This window comes from Dasypus novemcinctus, chromosome X (assembly GCF_030445035.2).
Source record: "Dasypus novemcinctus isolate mDasNov1 chromosome X, mDasNov1.1.hap2, whole genome shotgun sequence".
Classification (NCBI taxonomy): domain Eukaryota; kingdom Metazoa; phylum Chordata; class Mammalia; order Cingulata; family Dasypodidae; genus Dasypus; species Dasypus novemcinctus.
Genome location: NC_080704.1, coordinates 41409989 through 41429563, shown reverse-complemented (window position 1 = coordinate 41429563; position 19575 = coordinate 41409989). Strand labels below are relative to the sequence as shown.

Here is a 19575-nt window from a genome sequence, read left to right as displayed (position 1 = left end):
TTACATGCCTATTGCTTTAGTTTGAGAGTCACATTCATATAAAGGACAGTCAACCCCCCTCAATTAATAATCCCACCCACCATCAAGCCCCACTATCCTCACAAGAAGTAATCATTTTAATTGAGTCTGAACCAAATCATAAAGACACAATAAAATATTACCTTTTTTTTGAGAAATATATAAGCAATATTCTCCCTACTGGAACTTTCAGATTTTTTTTCAATGTTAACACTAGAATGCAAGACTAATCATGTTTGATTCTGCTTTTCTCTGAAGAACTGCAGTCAGACACTTGGTTTATTTAAGGGCATATTTATTACTGGATTACTGTGGCAGTTTGATATTATTTATGAATTCCAAAAAGAGATATTGATATGTTTTTAAACTGTTCTATGCCTCTGGGAGTGATACCCTTTTGATTGTATTAAATTCAGAGTTTCACTTTTACTTTATTAAATGAAGATCAGGGCTTTGATTTGACCATGTCATTAGGGCATGCAGGGTTGAGTCCCCACCCCTTTGATGGGCTACATAAACGTATGCTCAATCAAGAACACAGAAGTAGATACACATACACAGAGAAGAACACAGAGGAAGAGAGGCAGCTCCATAGAAAGGGCAGAGGTCTTGCTCAGAGAGATGAGCCTGATTGTCTACAGCTGAACTTGTGAAAAGAACAGAGCAACTGAGCCAGGAAAGAAAAGAACCGTCCAGCCTACAGCAGAGATTGGAAGAAGCTGGGCCCATGGAGCCTTAAAAGGAAGAAGAAGGCTGAACCCTCACAGACAATACCCGTCATCATGCTTCAACACATGGCAACAGAGTTTGGTGAGGAAGTACCTCTTATGGTACCTTGAGTTGGACTCTTTAGGGCCTTTTAAATGTAAGCTCCTACCCCAAATAAATACGCTTTATAAAAACCATCAGATTTATGGTACTTTGCATCAGCACCCCTTTGGCTGACTAATAAAATTACTATCTCATATCCTGATATTTCTTGTTCCTTATATGTCACTGTAACCCTTAAATAAAATTACAGGTGTTGTGTAAAAGTGTGGAAATGGATAGAGTTGATAGTAACACATTATAGTGAGTAAAACTAACACAGCTGGTTTATAAATGGGATTGTGGCTGGAAAGGGTACTCTAGGGATATAAATGTCATTTGAAAGAAAGCTAAAGAATAATCTAAGGACTCAAAAACAGTGGACCCAGAGGTGGATGAGAATTGTGGTTAATAGTACAAATGCAAGAATGTCCTTCTATGAACTAGAACAAATGTACATCATTATTGCAAATTGGTAAGAATGTGGAGAAGCATGGGAAAAATACAATTAATGTAACCTATGGACTATAGTTAACAGCAATACTGCAATATTCTTGCATCAATGCCAAAGACGTACTGTGTTAATAATAGGAGGGGTATGGAAAAAATATGCCAGTGTATGCTATGGACCATAGTTAGTGGTAACAATCTGATGATATTACCTCATAATCTGTAACAAATGTTTTTCACAACAATGTTTGACGTTGGTGAATGGGTGTTGTATGGGAATTCCACACATGTGCATGATTCTTTTTCAAGTTCACAAGTTCTCTAATAAAAATATATTTTAAAAAAAGAAACATAAAAAAATCACAGTTGTCCTTTAAATAAAAGTAGGATCTATAACTTCACCAATAATTTTTCAACAAATATTTTGTTGTTGTGTCAGTAATGATTGATATTGTTAATTAGAAACAACCAAAAGTCTAAACAGGCAATGATTAAAATAACTGGATATTATCAAAAATTAAAATAATAAACATAGGTAGAACTTCCAGGTTTCAACATAACTACTGTGAGAATCTGATTTCTAAAGCTGGGATAAACAGTTCATAATTTAAGTAGTATATAAGGTATCATAGTCCATCTGCTCTTCAACATGATAAAGGCAAGCTCTTTTCTAATGTGTCCTTAAATAACAGTCCAGTATTGCATTGTCTTTTCATCTCAAATCCATTTTAAAAAAATAATCTAAAGACAGGCACAGGTACATTGAATGAGCAGCATAAATGAATCATAATGCCCTAAGGAAAAGCACATTTTCTGTTTAAATAAATATTTCAATTTTGGAATTTAACAGATGGAGCAAAATTAGAAGTAAAGAAGTCTATTGGGAAGCGGACTTGGCCCAGCGGTTAGGGCATCCGTCTACCACATGGGAGGTCCGCGGTTCAAACCCTGGGCCTCCTTGACCCGTGTGGAGTTGGCCCATGCGCGCAAGGAGTGCCGTGCCACGCAGAGGTGTCCCCTGCATAGGGGAGCCCCACGCGCAAGGAGTGAGCGCCATAAGGAGAGGTGCCCAGCGCGAAAGAAATTGCAGCCTGCCCAGGAATGGTGCCGCTGACACAACAAGATGACTCAACAAAAAGAAACAGATTCCCGTGCCGCTGACAACAACAGAGGCAGACAAAGAAGAAGACTCAGCAAAAAGACACAGAGAACAGACAACCAGGGAGGGGAGGAAAGGGGAGAGAAATAAATAAATAAAATAAATCTTAAGAAAAAAAGAAGCCTATTAATTATAAAAGTTAAAAATACTGAAAGAGCACTGAATCTTAGCAAATAGAGCGTTTATAGAATAATCCATAAATAAGGTTGTTCAGTCTTAGATTTGTACAGATCAAACAGCATTTTGAGGAAAATTTATTTACCTTCATTATTATCTGATAATTGTTATAGTTTTACATGAATGCAAATTCATATAGAATGGTTAATGTTGAAAATATGAAGAAAATTACATATTTCTCTTAAGAGTGGAGACAGACTTTTGCAGTGACTTTACATCAAAACAATCACTTACTTGAAGTCCCCAGCAGATTGGAAGGGGTTTTTTACATTCACAGTAACTTCTTTCCATTGATAACATGGGGTTTTGCATTTTATAATCTCCTACAGTAAAAATAAATAAATAAATCACACTATCTGAAAATAACAAAAAGGAAAGTCTTGAACTATAAAACATAAACTTAAAAATGAGAAACTTTCCATTTAAGTATTACCCAGGTATTCATTTATATAATTACCCTTTCCCACAAATATAGCCCTCCTAAAAGCTGGGTGGAAAAGGAGAAATATATTCTTTTCATTACTGAGACACAGAATTATGCTAACAAGTTATTTGTTAAAATAGTTTTTCACTAATTGATTCCTTAAAATTGATACTGTTAAGAATTGAACATGATTTCATAATGGCAAATTAATCAATCATATATCTAATATGTATGACATAAGAAAGGGGCAGGTGTGTGTGTGTGTGTGTGTGAGAGTGTGTGTGAGTGTGGTATGTCTGTGCTCATAATGTGGTAGCCACATTGACACATTAAATAAAAGCACAGATACAAAATTAAAACTTGGATTTACCCAAAGCACTTCCATGGAGGAAATGTTTCTATGAATCCTACACTTTTAGACCGATCGCATTCTTGATATATTTCTCCATTACTATACAATCACTTTCCGGTAATTCAGTACTATGATTGGGCCCATGGGAAAGTAAAGGGGAAGTGATCAGGGACCCCATAAGCTTCAGGTATCAGCTCCTGTGGCCCAGACCATTTAATGAAAGGCTGAAACCAGCCATTTCTCTTGGCCACACATGGCAAAAGACTCGTCTTGTCAGAGAATCTGTATGAGAGGATTGGGAAGTGTAAGTATTATCTAAGAGGAAATAGGATCACAAGACTTACCTCAGTGATAATCAAAAACCCACTTCCTGTTCTGCATGCCATTATCTAATAAGTTAGACTTTGGTCCGGCTGCACATGTAAGCATGTTGACACTCCTTACATATCTGGCCACAACTCCACCAACCTAGGGTCACTCTCTCTACTTCCCACTCTTTTCCCTGCCCACCTAAAATTCTTTATAGTCCCTATGGAAATCTGGCCACATAACACATTTACTAGTTATATAGCATGTATTCATGAAAGAAAAATAGATTTTGATGAGATAATGACAACATAATGTCAATCATTATAATACCACAACCATTTAATAGAGATTTAAAATCCTTCTCTCCTACCCTTTGAGTTAGGAACACTTAGAGGTATGTCTGCAAAACCATCACCTTTTAAAAAAATGCCATCTGTAGTATTTTCTTTATAATAAATTTGCTCCACAAGACAGTCAAGATAAATTGATGAATGTATCTGTCAGAAAGAGAAGTGTCTTCCTTGCTGTATAAACCACCAGTCATTAATACCAACAACAGAATAGGCACAGGCCAAAGAACTATTGTACCTTAAATCACAAGTCTCCACAGCAGAAGGGCATGGAGTTGCTATGTTAAAGGCAAATGACTCTTTCATAAAAAGGACAATTACAGTCCTAAAAAGCTGATCACAAAGTAACATTCCATAGAAGTTATTCCACCTTCTGTTGTAAAATTGGACACTTGTTTCTGGAGAAAGTGTATCACATCAGTGATGTCAAGGACATAGAAGCCAAGAACTGTGTTCATACAAATATGTGTACATCTGAGTGTTTGTAGTTATACACTATCTTAAGGAACAAGAACAGTCAAAAGATAAAACTGGGAAGAATAGATATGCAATCAACACTTGAAAGCCTGGGAAGTGAAACAAAGGCATAGAAAGAGGTAAAATTTACTTACAATAGCTTTAAAATTGAGGACTTCACCTTTAAGAGCAAAAGTCATTGTTGTGCCTCCTATTGCATTCTTAGTTTTTGAAATTAAGAGCAGGGAAGCTTCAGCAGGATGGAGAAAGCGACTGGTGAATTTCACTGTGATATTAGTTTGATTTCTATATAATAAAATATAAAAAGGAAAAATTTCATTTACAAAAGACAATTAAGAAGTATCTTTTCAGAACAGGCTTTGTATGCAGGGCCCACACCTGGTAATATACTAATTGCTACAAGAAAATTAAAGATTAAAATTAAAGTTAACTTCCAAATGTGCACAATCTACCAAATAATGGATTTTCTAATAGGTAGCCACAGAAGATCATATATGTACTTTTTTTTGTGACATTCACAGGATGTTTAGGCAAATAGCTAATTATATCACTGGTTTTTAGTCATATGGAGAAAAAATATATAAGAAAGAATAAGAATTCAAAAGATACGTATGGCCATTGTTGAAATAACATTCAAAGCTCAAATCAAATAATGGTAAGTAAGTAGCATGATTTTTATTAGAGAAAAACCCTTACTTAAAAAGTAATAAAGAAAACTTGTTCATTTTCCATAATCATCCACCTTGTAATCTAAAATGCAGTATAATGGTAAAGATTCTATGGAGGTGATGTCATCAACATGGCAACATAAGGCATCACCATTATAAAACCTCCTCAGAGATTCAGGAAAATCCCACTTGCTTTGAACTCTGGAGGACATTAGAAACTAGAGAAGGGCTCCACAAATGCTGAATTGAAGAAAACGGAAAATATCAGGTAGGAAACTTTCCTCCAGGACAGGCCATTCCACTCTTTCTTCCTAAATATCGATCCCGCACAACCTAAAGAATTGCTCGGAGGCATCATCTATGATCCCCCCTCTTCCTACAGGGGCAGGAGCCATAGAACCTCAAACATATCTAGGCACAGGGATGCAGTCCACAGAGACCCAAAGCAGAACACAAGGTTCATAGAGAAAGGCCATGGGGTGGGGGGTTGGGGGGGGGGGGAATGTGGACAGAAGTGGGAGACCACAGTAAAATTGCAGCAGGAAAGTGCTGGGCTCAACCAATCCAACTTCCATTGGCTAGAACACCTAAACATAAAAGAGACCTTTAAGGAGTAACCCATTTTTCAGGATTGACCAAACCTGGCTCCTTGGGGTGGGAAACCCTGTCAGGGAAGAAACAGGAGGGAGAAAAGCCTCACAGAGATTTTAAAAAAGGGGGGAGGGGAGGGTGCTAAACTAAACAGCTGTAAGACAGGAGTGCCGATAACTATAATCTATGTTTACTAGCAATGCTCCAAATGTGTTCATCAATTGCAATGAATGCACCATACTAATTAAAGAAATTGTTAATGTGGGGAAGGGTGGGAGGTGTGAGGAATGGAGCATTTGGGAATCCCTTATATTTTTTAGCTTAACATTTTATGTAATCTAAGTATCATTTTAAAAAAATAAAAAATGTATTTAAAAAAAAAGACCCAGTAAGAAGGCAGAGAGCTAACCTGCCTCACACCATACTGATGTGGTCCAATCAAACACCCTAAAGTGAACTAACTGAAAGTTATCCAATACAATCAAAGGGTACTACATGCACAGGAATGGATTAGTTTAAGAACATAATCTTTTGGGACTCAAAAAAGAAATTCAAACCGTCACAATGGGGATCCTGTATTTTATGCATGATTGATCTGTAAACTCACAACTTTGCTAATATTTTTTTTAATTACAAGCATGGTAAGACTAGACAGCACAAACTGTGAATCCTATTATAAATCATGGACTCTAGTTAATAGTACAGCTATAAAAATGTGCTTTCATGAATTGTAACAAATGTACCACACTCATGAAAGGTGTTCAAAAGAGGGTGGTGCATGGGAACTCTGTATTTTTGCATGATTTTTCTGTACACCCACAACTTCCCTTGGGAAAATAAATAAAAATAAAATAAAATTACCAATGTTAGGGGTAAAAAGGAGGCTATGGACTTGGAGGAGATTTCACTTGCCAGCTTGCAGGGTAATGGTTAGGCCATGCCTGGTGCCTTGACAACCTTGCAAGATTGCACTTAGACCACATATACAAGGTTTAACTGTAGCTGATACAAGTCATCTTCTTGTAAAAACTACCAACTATTGTTTTTTCTTAAGGTATCTATATATCTATCTATCTATGTATCTATCTATCAATGAAAGAATGGAGGTGGTAACACACTCTCTTGATGCCAATGCCAATCCTTGGCTTTGTGTAATTGCTGTTGAATGGGTGAGACTGGAGAGCAACAAAGAGAAGGGGAATTAGGAATTTTCAAAATCAGTGTTAAGTGTTCTCAAAAGGTTTTCTAGAGAAAATTTCAGCTCATATTGAACAGGAATGGGGGTGATGTTTATTCAGATATGTGTCATCAATCGCCTCAATTTGTACAAAATGACATTATCTCATCCATTATGAAAATTTCATGGACTTGAATTTAATTGTTAACAAATAACACCTGACCTTGAGGTCTTTCTCTTGGTATATAGTATCAAACTCTGTTAGGATATCTATGAGTGATTTAGGATTCCATTACATATTTTTAAATTATTCATTAAATAAATCCATCCATTCTTCCACATATATTCATTCTTTCATTCCTTCAACTGTTATTTATAAATAATTTATAATATTTCAGCTACTATTTTAGGTTTGAAACATTAAATAATTATTAAAAGAAAAAAGAGAAAACCCTAGCCCTGATCTCTTGGATCTTATATTCTATCAGACATGGCAAATAATAATAAAGTTATCACAAAATAAATGTGAAAATTATGATTTACAGAAGTGCTATGAAGTGGTATAAGGAAATAACTGACATGGTTGAGGAGGTCAGCAGAATTAATGTTAGGTGAGATACAATGGATCAGAATGAGTTTGCCAGACTGAGCAAGGAGGGAAAGAGGACAGTCAAGACCTCTGTTATAGAGAAGTACGTTGTGTTCCAAGAGCTGATCAAAGGCCAGGGGTGCTGAAATATAGAGAGCAAGACAGTGATGTGAGATATAGCCAGGAGTCAGTCTTGAAGGGCCATGTGAATCATGTTTGAGGATTTCATGCTATTTCCTCATCACAATGGGAAGCCATGGAATGATTTTAAATAGAAGCATAATTAAATTTGTATTTAAAGATGTTACTCTGTGAGTAAGTATATATGTACATATAGTCAGTTAATGTTCACGTGCCATGTATTTAAAGATTCACAAAGCTAATATGAGTGAATATGTCTATAATACATATCCCCCCATAAATTGTGGAATGGTAGTTTAAGAGAAATGAAAAGCACTACTAGGAGTTAATGGGAAGCAGTGTGTTAGGTACATTTAAGTGATGTGCTCTCACAAAACAGTGGCTGGAGAAAAAAAGTACTAAAATTACATGTCATTGATTTTCAAGGACTGCCTACAAATAGTCAAGACCACATTTTACTGAATGCCAAGGGCTTTGTATGTTTGTGGTACTCACAATGTTCTTACACATACACATGCACTCATAGCGCACACAGTATTTGCAAGGGTTAGATGAATAAGAGTGCCAGATTAAATGGATTTAGATTGGGCGGTTTTAAATCTCTACCTCATGATTTAACAGTAGGGGAAAATTGGGAAAATTATTTAATGTCTCTCTGATGCAATGTTTCATTGGTAAAATGAAAATGTTCATAGCATTGTTAGGAGGATTATTTAGGAAAAGGTAAATAAAGTGCATTTTACAAGGATTTTGCACATAGGAACTGTTAAATTAATGTGAAGTATATTAATATTCATATACAAAATGCACTTATTTAAATATGTGATTTGCACATTTCATAATAATTGTAAAGGTACACATACAAAAGACTGGAAGGAAATGAACTAACAAATTAACTGTTTATCTGATGGGGTTACAGATGATTTTCGCACTCCTCTTTTTTTTTTCTTTATCCTTCCTTATGCTCTGCTTTAAGTGGTATCTCCACAAGTGCCCAAAACGATTTCAATATCCACAGAGTGACCCTGGCCCTGAGCTGTGATAATACTACTTCCTCCCTTTTCTCTCCAGCCTCGGGGTGCAAGTGGCTTTCTCTCATGTTAATCCTGGGCCACCTCACTATACTCTGTTGTTTTTTTGTTGTTTGTTTGTTTTTCTCTTTAGAAAATCTATTTTATTTATATGTATTAATAAAGCATAAATCCATCCAAAGGGTACAATCAATGGTATTTGGTATAATCATATATTTATGCATTCTTCACTTCAGTCATTCTTAGAACACTTTCATTATTCCAATAATAATAAAACAAAAAATCAAACAGCCAAAACTCATCTCCTCTCAATCTCTCTCTGCTTCACTTGCTGTACATAGCTGCTATTCTTTTTTCTTCTTTCTAGAATATTTTTATTTATATTTTGTAAAAACAGGCTTATATATGCAATGTCACCCATACTCATGCTCTACATGAGGTTTTACTATCTTATAGAGTCTCATGTTACAGTTTTTAGCTTTCCTTCTAGTAATACACATGACCTTAGACTTTTCCTTTCAACCACTGTCATACCCATACAATAGCACTACTAGTTATAAACACCATGATATGCTTTAACCATCTCTATTCATTTCCAAAGATTGACAAACAACCTTTCTGCTAATTCTGCACAGATTAACCCTCAGCTTTCCATTCTCTACACTCCTTTTTTTTTCTGGTGACCTATATTCTAATTAACTCCATAAGTTTACACAAAATATTTAGTTCATAAGAGCGTAATCATACAGTACTTGCCCTTTTTTGTCTGTGTTACTTCACTCAATATAATGTCCTCCAGTTTCATCCAGGTTGTCATATGCCTCAGAACTTCATTTTTTCTTGCTGCTGCATAATATTCCATCATGTGAATGCACCACAATTTGTTTAGTCATTTATCAGTTGTTTCCAACTTTTCACAATCGTGAATAATGCCCTTATGAACATCGGTGTGCAGATATCTGTTCCTGTCTCTGCTTTCAGTTCTTCTGGGTATATACCTAGTAATGGTATTGCCAGGTCACATGGCAAGTCTATATTCAACTTCCTTGGGAACTGCCAAACAGTCCTCCACAGTGGCTGTACCATTCTACATTCCCACCAACAGTGAATAGGCATTCCTATCTCCCTACATTCTCTCCAACATTTACAGTTTACTGTCTTTTTAATAATGGTCAGTCTAATAGATGTGAAATGATATCTCACTGTAGTTTTGATTTGCATTTCCCTAATCACTAATGATGTTGAACATTTTTTCACGTATTTCTTCGCCATTTATATTTCTTCTTTGCACAATTGTTTTTTCAAGGTTTTTGCCCATTTTTTAATCAGGTACTTCGTCTTTTTATTGTGAAGTTGTAGTATCTCTTTATATATCGTGGATATTAATCCTTATCAGATATGTGATTGCCAAATATTTTGGGTAGGCTGCCTTTTCACCCTTTTGATAAAGTCCTTTGACATGGAAAACTGTTTAATTTTGAGGAGGTCCCATTTATCAATTTTTTTCTCTTCTTGTTCATGCTTTGGTCATAAGGTTTAAAAACTACAGCTTACCACAAGATCTTGAAGATGTTTTTCTACATTTTATTCTAGGAGTTTTACAGTTGTTGCTTTCATATTTAGGTCCTTGATCCATTCTGAGTTAATTTTTGTATAAGGTTTGAAATATGGCTCTTTTTTCTTTCTTTTGGCTATGGATATCCAGTTCTCCCAGCACCATTTGTTGAATAGAGTGTTCTGGCCAAGCTGGGAGGGCTTGACTGCCTTGTCAAAAATCACATGACTGCAGATGTGAGGGTCTATTTCTGAGTTCTTGTTTTGGTTCCATTGGTTAATGTGTCTGTCTTTATGCCAGGACCATGCTGTCTTTACCACTGTAGCTAAGTAATATGCTTTAAAGTCCAGAAGTGAGAGTCCTCCAACTCCGCTCTTCTGTTTTAAGATCTTTTTGGCTATTCGGGGCCCCTTACCATTCCAAATAAATTTGATAATTGGTTTTTCCACTTCTTTGCATTCCTCTTTAAACCTTTCTATATCTTTCAAATTTTCAACAATATGCCAGTATTACATTTATGATAAAAGTGATAAATGTTAATTTCATTAACATAAAAATGGTCTTAAGCTGAAATACCAGAGGTATTTCCATACAATGAAAGCTTTGAAATACTGGTTTTGAAGAAAAGAAACTGGAAGAACCTTTTCACTTCCATACTATATGAAGGGTAGAGAATAGATGTCATGTTTCAAAGCCTGACAGCAAGTCAATGATTTCAATATTAATATCCAGCAGAACTTGTATTACCTAAGTTGTATTTTATATCAGACATATAAGAAGTATACTTAGTTACCTGGAACATGGATGGGTTGCTTTTATAAGGAGTTTTATTTTGGATTTATATGCAAGTGATTTATATGCAAGTGAGCATAATGATTTCCTCAGATTTAATTCAGTGAATATAATCCCAACAATAAATATTCAGATTTTAGAAAATATAAACCCCTGTGGTGGATAGAATTGTGTCTTGGCCTGCATTCTGGTGGGTGTGGAGCCATTATAAATATGATCCCTTTAAGACAATACTTCAGTTAAGGTGTGGGCCCATTGAATCAAGTTGAGCTTTAATCCAGATTCCCGAAGTTCCTTATAGGCAATGTGAAAGTCAGACAAAGAGAGAGGCCAGGAAGGGCCACCATGTGCATTGTCACGTGACAGTAAAGCTAAGAACCAAGGATCACTGGCTCCAGCATGCCACAGTCTCCCAGGACAAAGAATTGCCTCTATTTTAGAATTCTCCTAGCTGAAAAAACATGAATTCCTGTTAAGGCAACCCATTGCATGGTATTTGTTTCAGCAGCCAGGAAACTAAATCAATCCCTTTAGCATAGAACACTTAACTGTAGACAACTAACACAGGCTAATAACACAAACCAAGGATACTGTTTAAAATGAACCTCCAATCAGATTATTTCTGTGTTTGATCTACTAGAAGTAACAAAGATTTGAAAAGTCTGAAAAGTAACACAGGTTAATGTATAGTTAAGACCAAAGAGATAATCAGGCAAAGTACCTTTAGTAATTAAAACCTGTCTGATCGCACTGGGATAAAGAAATGAACACAACTGAAACACCTAAAATTTATGACTGGTTAAAGTCCATTATTTGTTATCAATTTCATCAACCACTCTGGCACTGGCATTGCTCTTCTCATATATAATTTATATTATTTAATAAAAGTATTTGCTATCATTAGTACCTGCTGGCAACAGATGCTGGGATCTGTTGATCCAGGAGGGCTATAAATTATGCTCAATTTACTTTCTCACAACAATTCTCCTGGGTTCTCATTTATACTCCATTTTTTTCGCAAGTGAGATAGTGCTGGAAACATTAACCAAGTATCATGAGGCATAATGAGATATAAATGAGTCTCTATAGAATAATACCTCAATTTAGGAACAGGTATAGATCGTGTATCTTTCCACACACAAAAAATATGAGTATGAGAAGATACAGAAAAATGGCATTGTTGGTATCTTTAAGGTAAGATTATCAGGCTTATATTTTTTGTTGTTCTTCATACTTTTATAGTTTCTAAATTTTTTGCAATGAGCGCATATTGCTTTATAATCAGAAACATATATATATAGGCACAATTATATATATGTTATATGGAATATATATAGTAAAAGTATATACACATAACTTTAAATTGAACCATATTGGTCTGGTTTCCTTACTGGAAACATAACTACATTAGATAAACAACTTATTTTCTAATTTTTATGGGCCACATTCATGCAAAACAAATTAAAATTAAATGTATACATAAAAAGATGCTGTTTTATGTTCTCAGAATTGCTTTGTCAAAATTGATGAGGTACCTCAGAAAAACATGAGTACTTTCCATCTGAGTGACAATCTCTCCATTATGTATTCATCAATAAAAGTAAAACAGGTTACTATTTTATAGGTATAGACTCTTTAGACCCTATAACATCTAGATTATAAGGTAGATGTCCTACTCTCTAATATTTACCCTATAAAATCTTCAGGGAAGATATGTTCAGTAAAGTAACATTTTTTTAAAAATCACTTACTTTGGGGCAATTGTCACCACACTTCCTTGTTGGGAGAGAGAGAAGTCAGTGGCATCTCTTCCAACAATTGTAGCATTATACACTAAGTTTATCAAGCTTGAATTTTTCAGTAGAATCTAAGAAAGAGCATATAAAATGAGATCATGAAATTTAAAAATATGCAACTATAATGATTCTTATTTTTATATTATTTATATTTATTTGGAAATCTACATAAATAGATTAAAAACTATGAGTCTAATCTAAGACATGAGTTATTCAGAAGGAAAGGCCTAGAAAACCACAAGCAAGATAACTAAAAACAAATAGTAAAAAATCCTATTAATCCACATCTAGAAACATTAAAAAAAATTACAGGTTTGCAGAAAAATCATGTAAAAAATACAGCATCCCACCATAAACCTCCTCACCCATAATTAACACTTTGCATTTCTACAGTGCATTTGTTATAATTCATGAAAGAACATTTTAATAATTGTACTATTAACTATAGTCCATTGCTTACATCAGGTTCACTGTGTCTTACAGACCTGTGATTTACCTTTAGTTTTCATTATATTAACATATTGATGACCTAAAATTTCCCTTTAACCGTGTTCACCTATATATTTCAGTGCTGTTAAGTATACTCACAATGCTGCGCCATCATTACTACCGTTCATTTCCAAAACTTTACAACCAACCCCAATAAAAATTCTGTACAAATTAAGCATTAACTCCCTATTCCATATCCCCAGCCCAGATCCTGGTAACTCGTTCTAGATTCTGACTCTTTGTATTCACTGATTCTAATTATATGATATCTGTGAGAAAATATATTTCTCCTTTTCGGTCTGGCCTATTTCACTCAACATCATGTCACCAAGGTTCATCCACGTTGTTGCATGAACAAAAACTTCATTCCCTTTTAGTGCTGGATAATATTCCATTGTATGTATATACCACATTTTGTTTATCCATTCATTGGTTCATGTATACTTGGGTTGTTCCCATCTTTTGGCAATTGTGAATATTGCTGCTATGAACATTGGTGTGCAAATATCTGTTCAAGTCCCTGTTTTTAATTCTTATGAGTATATACCTAGTAGCAGGATTTTCAGGTCACACAGTGATTCTACATGTAGTTTCCTGAGGAATTGCCAAACTGTCTTACACAGGGCCTGCACCATTTTACATTTCCACCGGTAATCAATAAGTGTTCCTATTTCTCCACATCCTCTCTAACACTTAAAATTTTCAGTTTATTTAATAGCTGCCATTCTAGTGGGTGTGAAATGGTATCTCATTGTGTTTTTTATTTGCATTTCCCAATAACTAATGAAGTTGAGCATCTTTTCCTGCCCTTTTTAGCCATTTGTATATTCTCTTTGGAGTATGTCTATACTAGTTTTTGCCCATTTTTTTAAATGGGTAGCTCAACTTTCTATTGTTGAGTTGCAGGATTTCTTTATATATTCTGAATACTAAATGCTAATCAATATGTGGTTTCCAAATATTTTCTCCCATTGAGTAGACTGTCATTTTACTTTCATGATAAAGTACTTTGAGGATCAAATTTTTAAAAATGTTAATGGGGTCCCATTTAGCTACTTTTTCTTTTGTCACTTGTGCTTTGCATGTAAGTCTAAGAAACCATGGCCTAGCACAAGATCTTGAAGATGCTTCCCTACATTTTCTTCTAGGAGCTTTATAGTCCTGGTTCTTATATTTAGGTCTTTGATCCATTTTGAGTGAATTTTTGTATATGGTGTGAGATAGGGGTCTTCCTTCATTCTTTTGCATATGAATATCCAGGTTCTTCCAATACCATTTGTAGCAGAGACTATTCTTTCTCAAATGAGTGTACTTGGCAGCCTTGTCAAAAATCACTGACCATAGTTGTGAAGGTCTATTTCTGAACTCTTAATTGTGTTTCATTGGTATATATCTATCCTTGTGCCAGTACCATGATGTTTTGACCACTGAAGCTTTGTAATAAACTTTTAATCCCAGAAGTATAAGTCCTCCAACTTTATTCTTCTTTTTGAAGATGTTTTTGGCTATTTGTGGCCCCATACCTTTCCAAATAAATTTGATAATTGGCTTTTCCATTTCTGCAAAACAGGATGTTGGTATTTTGATTGGGATAGTGCTGAATCTGTAAATCATTTTAGGTAGAATTGACATCTTAATGATATGGTGTCTTCTAATCCATGAACAAGGAATGCCCTTCATTTATTTAGGTCTTCACTGATTTCTTGTAGAAGTGTTTGCAGTATTCCATGTGTAAATACTTTACTTCCTTGGTTAAACTAATTCCTAGATATTTTATTCTTTTAGTTACCATGGTAAATAGAATTTGTGCCTTGCTTTCCTCCTCTAATCATTTCTAGTGTTTATAAACACTACTGATTTTTGCAAGTTGATCTTGTACCCTGCTACTTTGCTGGATTGGTTTATTAGCTCTAGTAGCTTTCTTGTAGGTTTTTAAGAAATTTCTATATATAGGATCATGTCATCTCCAAACCCTGAAAGTTTTATTTCTTCCTTTCTCATTTCAATGTCTTTTATTTCTTTTTCTTGCCTAACTGCTCAGGATAGAACTTCCAGTACAATGTTAAATATGAGAGGTGACAGTGGGCGTCCTTGTCTTGTTCCAAATCTTAGAGGGAAAGCTTTCAGTCTTTCACAATTGAGTATGTTGCCAGAAGTGAGATTTTATATATGCCCTTTATCATGTTGAGGTAATTTACTTCGATTCCTATTTTTCCAAGGGTTTTTATCAAGAAAGGATGCTGAATTTTGTCAGTGGCTTTTCTGCATCAATTACAATGATCATGCGAGTCTTTTCCCTCTTGCTTCTATCTACATAAGAGATTTGGTTTGTAATTTTATTTTCTTATAATATTTTACAGGGTTTTGGTATTAGGGTGATTTTAGCCTCATAGAATAATTTAGGTAGTGTTCCCTCAATTTTCTGGAAGAATTTGGTCAGGATAGGTATTAATTATTGTATTAGTCAGCCAAAGGGATGCTGATGTAAAATTCCAGACATCAGTTGTTTCTCATAAAGGGTATTTATTTGGGGTAGGAACTTACAGATACCAGGCCATGTAGCAGAGGGTACTTCCCTCTTCAAAGTCTATTTCCACATGATGGAGCAAGATGACTGCCAATGTCTTCCAGGGTTCAGGCTTCCTGGGTTCCTCTCTTCCCAGGGCTTGTTTCTTTTTCCTCCGTGTGCTTACTTTCCAAGGCTTCAGCTTAAGACTTCAGCATCAAACTCCAACATCAAAAATCCAGCATCAAAAAACGTCCAACTCTGTCCTTTGCCATGCCTTTTTTCTGTGAGTTCCCACCCACCAAGGGGACAGGATTCAATGCCCTACGGACATGGCCCAATGAAAGCCCTAATCATAATTTAATCACACCCAGGTACATTATAAACATAATCCAATATCTATTTTTGGAATTCATAGCTATATCAAACTACTACACTCCAACCTCTGAATTCCAAAAATACATAACAATATTTTTTTTAAAAACCTTAAATCAGTAACAATGTGAGTACTAAATCATATCACAATCAATTTAAAGAAATACAGTGTCTTGGGACAAAGTCTCATCTACTATAAATCTCTGAAACTACAAAACAATTTATCTGCTTCGATACAGAAATGAACAGACAAAGGATACATATTTTCTTTACAATAAGGAGAAATTGGGAAGGGAACTTGAGTTATGGGTTCAGAACAGTTCAGTATTCCTGCAGGGAACCATCCATTCAATTTCAAAGTCAGAGAGTCATTCTTAAGGCAATGATTTCTTCTCTTTGGGGTCTTATGGGAACCCACCCTTTCCACAGGCTTACCCAACAGCCATTTTCTTGGTTCTACCTTCATCAAGCACCCGGGTGTTGACCAAACTCTAGACCTCACCCTCCAAGAGTGTTGGGGTGATTGCCACACCTTACCCAATCTTTGGATTAGAGTCTTAACCCCCCTAGTACAGTAACTTGAAGACAGCATTCCCCCCTAAACTTTGGCATACAGGCTCAACCCTCTCAGAGCAATGAGTTGACCACCTGGCCTTCCCTTACCTTTGGCATACAGGCTCAACTCTCTCAGAGCAACGAGTCGACCACCTGGCCTTCCCTAATCTATGGGGGACAGGTTCACCCCTCTCAGACATGTGGGATGCTAACCTTAACTGGAACTTCCAGAATTGCCCTTAGATCTTAAAGAAATTATTCAGTCTCATTATGTCCATGACACAAAAGTACTGAGCACATGAGTAATCACACTCTTCCACCAGACATTAGGAATTCATTAGGTGTGGTGAGGTGTGGATGAGCAGAAGACCAAGTCATTCAGTGGAAGGAGAGAAAGCTTGGAGCCTAAAATCCCCTTTTGCAATGAGAGCCATTCTTATTTTTGTCTTCTGTGTAACTTTTGTTTCAAAAAGAGAAACATAAAAGATATCAGTTGATTTTACAAAACGGTCTCAGAAAATTGCTGTACTATATAATCATTATGATTTTTATTGGTCTCAATTTTCTATGTTTCTAGTCACAACACATACCTACATAAATGCTCTTTCAATTATAGTAGCTATTTCTAGAGGTTTTTCTATATGCTGAAGGGTTGAAAGGGTAAGTAATAATGGCATTCTATGAGTTAGTAAATGCCATTTCAAGGTGTTGATTCACAAGGTCAAACTGTGCCAAAGATGCTCAGTTAGCAATTTCCAAATCAATGATTTTCTTAGATGAAATTTAAAATCAATGGCTATTATAAGTTTTATCTTGCATCTATTTTTAATTCTTATTTTGTTCCTTCACAGAAACTTTTTGTACAATTGTTAAAAATAAAAACTATATCTCTATAATCTCATCTATCATCTATATTTTAAGATGTAAACATAATTTCTGGTAAAAAATTAAGAAATGAATGCATGTTTCCATCTAAATATGCTTTAATTTGATTTTAATATCATAATTAAAATTTAAATATAAACATTAGCTAGTGTTTAAAATGTAGCTAGTTACTTTTTAAAAAATAATAACTAAATGACATAAATATAAACCTGTTGACAGCATTAGAGAACTGCTAACAATATATCACTGAAATAAACCACCGCTTAATCTAATCCAGACTACTATCACCTGGAAGTTTAAGCAAAACACTTTTTTTTTTTTTTTTTTTAAAGATTTATTTATTTATTTAATTCCCCCACCCCCACCCCTGGTTGTCTGTTCTTGGTGTCTATTTGCTGCGTCTTGTTTCTTTGTCCGCTTCTGTTGTCGTCAGCGGCACGGGAAGTGTGGGCGACGCCATTCCTGGGCAGGCTGCATTTTCTTTTCACGCTGGGCGGCTCTCCTCACGGGCGCACTCCTTGCGCGTGGGGCTCCCCCACGCGGGGGACACCCTTGCGTGGCGCGGCACTCCTTGCGCGCATCAGCACTGCCCATGGCCAGCTCCACACGGGTCAAGGAGGCCCGGGGTTTGAACCGCGGACCTCCCATATGGTAGACGGACGCCCTAACCACTGGGCCAAAGTCCGTTTCCCTAAGCAAAACACTTTTAACCTTTCTGAAACTTTATCTTGGAGTTAAAAGTCTTCTGTAATGTAACTACAGCTCTAGAGTAGTTAGTATCAAAAACCCTTGAATATCATTATAGTTAGGGAACTATGCAAGTAAATACACTAAATAATTCTCTACAAAATTTTATGTCTCTTTTGTTCTGACAAAAATGAAAAGAAATAAAGTTAAATGAAAGGCTTTCTACCTCAAAATTTGCTAGCAAAAAATAAGAAGTTGGATGATTTCCTTTCCTTAAACTAAGCCCTTTTCACTTTGAGACAAGAGCATGAGTTTCTCCCAATTTATAACTGAATTTTTATGAACCATCTCTCACATTGTCAGAGGCTGCACAATTGGTTTTTGAAAAAGATTACAATAACAAATCAAAGATCACTAGAAGATAACATTTGAAGACCAAATATAGACAAGTTTTGCATCAAAAGTATGCAATCCCCCCCAAATATTAATAGGAATATGTAAAAAATCCTGAGAAATAGGAATAAACATGCATCTCACTGAAGTAGCAAATTATTACATAGAATAAGAGTCTCTTAGTCTATAGTGTCCTGAGAAAGAAGCATAAAGAGACCTATAAATATGGTTGAAGATTTTATGAAAACTATTAGAAGGGATAGTCTTACATAAATACAAGCATTTTTAAATTCTATGCTAGAAAATATTGCACAAATGTTAATGAGAACTAAATGATTTGAAAAAATAATTGAGATTGATGGCATTTCCCCACAAAAGACAAAACTTGCAGAAACTGGACAGTTTACATAGAAATATTATTGGTGCAAGACATTTTTATCTTTTTCTCAAATTGAAAAATACACATTTACACATTAACAGCAACAGCATATATAAAAACTTTTAGTTGGGATCAGATGGCCTGGTCAGGAGTGCTTTCATTATTACTTCCCCTTTATATACTCATTTGAACAAAATTCTTCTGGGTGTATAAACTACTACTTAAAGGAAAATGGAACACTTTCAAATCAGAAGCAAAGGAAAATGGAACACTTTCAAATCAGAAGCTTCCACTTATGAGTGTCAGTCTTCTTGTGCATGAAATGAATCTCAAGTGACTTGGAACGATTGGGCCTTCAAATGTGTTTAACTTTGAGTCTCCATCTCCTCAAACACCATTCATTTCATGAATGGGAATGAAGGGACTATCATTTCATTGCAGAT

The 19575-nt window shown here is 35.4% G+C and overlaps 1 protein-coding gene across 1 annotated transcript in view; it reads right to left on the bottom strand.

Moving 5' to 3' along the window:
* The window catches only part of CFAP47 (cilia and flagella associated protein 47), a 477175-nt gene that overhangs the window by 240238 nt on the left and 217362 nt on the right, over window positions 1–19575 (bottom strand). Inside the window, exons 38-40 of the mRNA XM_071213189.1 lie at window positions 12819–12934; window positions 4658–4808; window positions 2846–2934 (exon numbers count right to left, since the gene is read on the bottom strand). Of these exons, the coding sequence (XP_071069290.1) occupies window positions 2846–2934; window positions 4658–4808; window positions 12819–12934 (356 nt within the window). The remainder of the gene's footprint in view (window positions 1–2845; window positions 2935–4657; window positions 4809–12818; window positions 12935–19575) is intronic.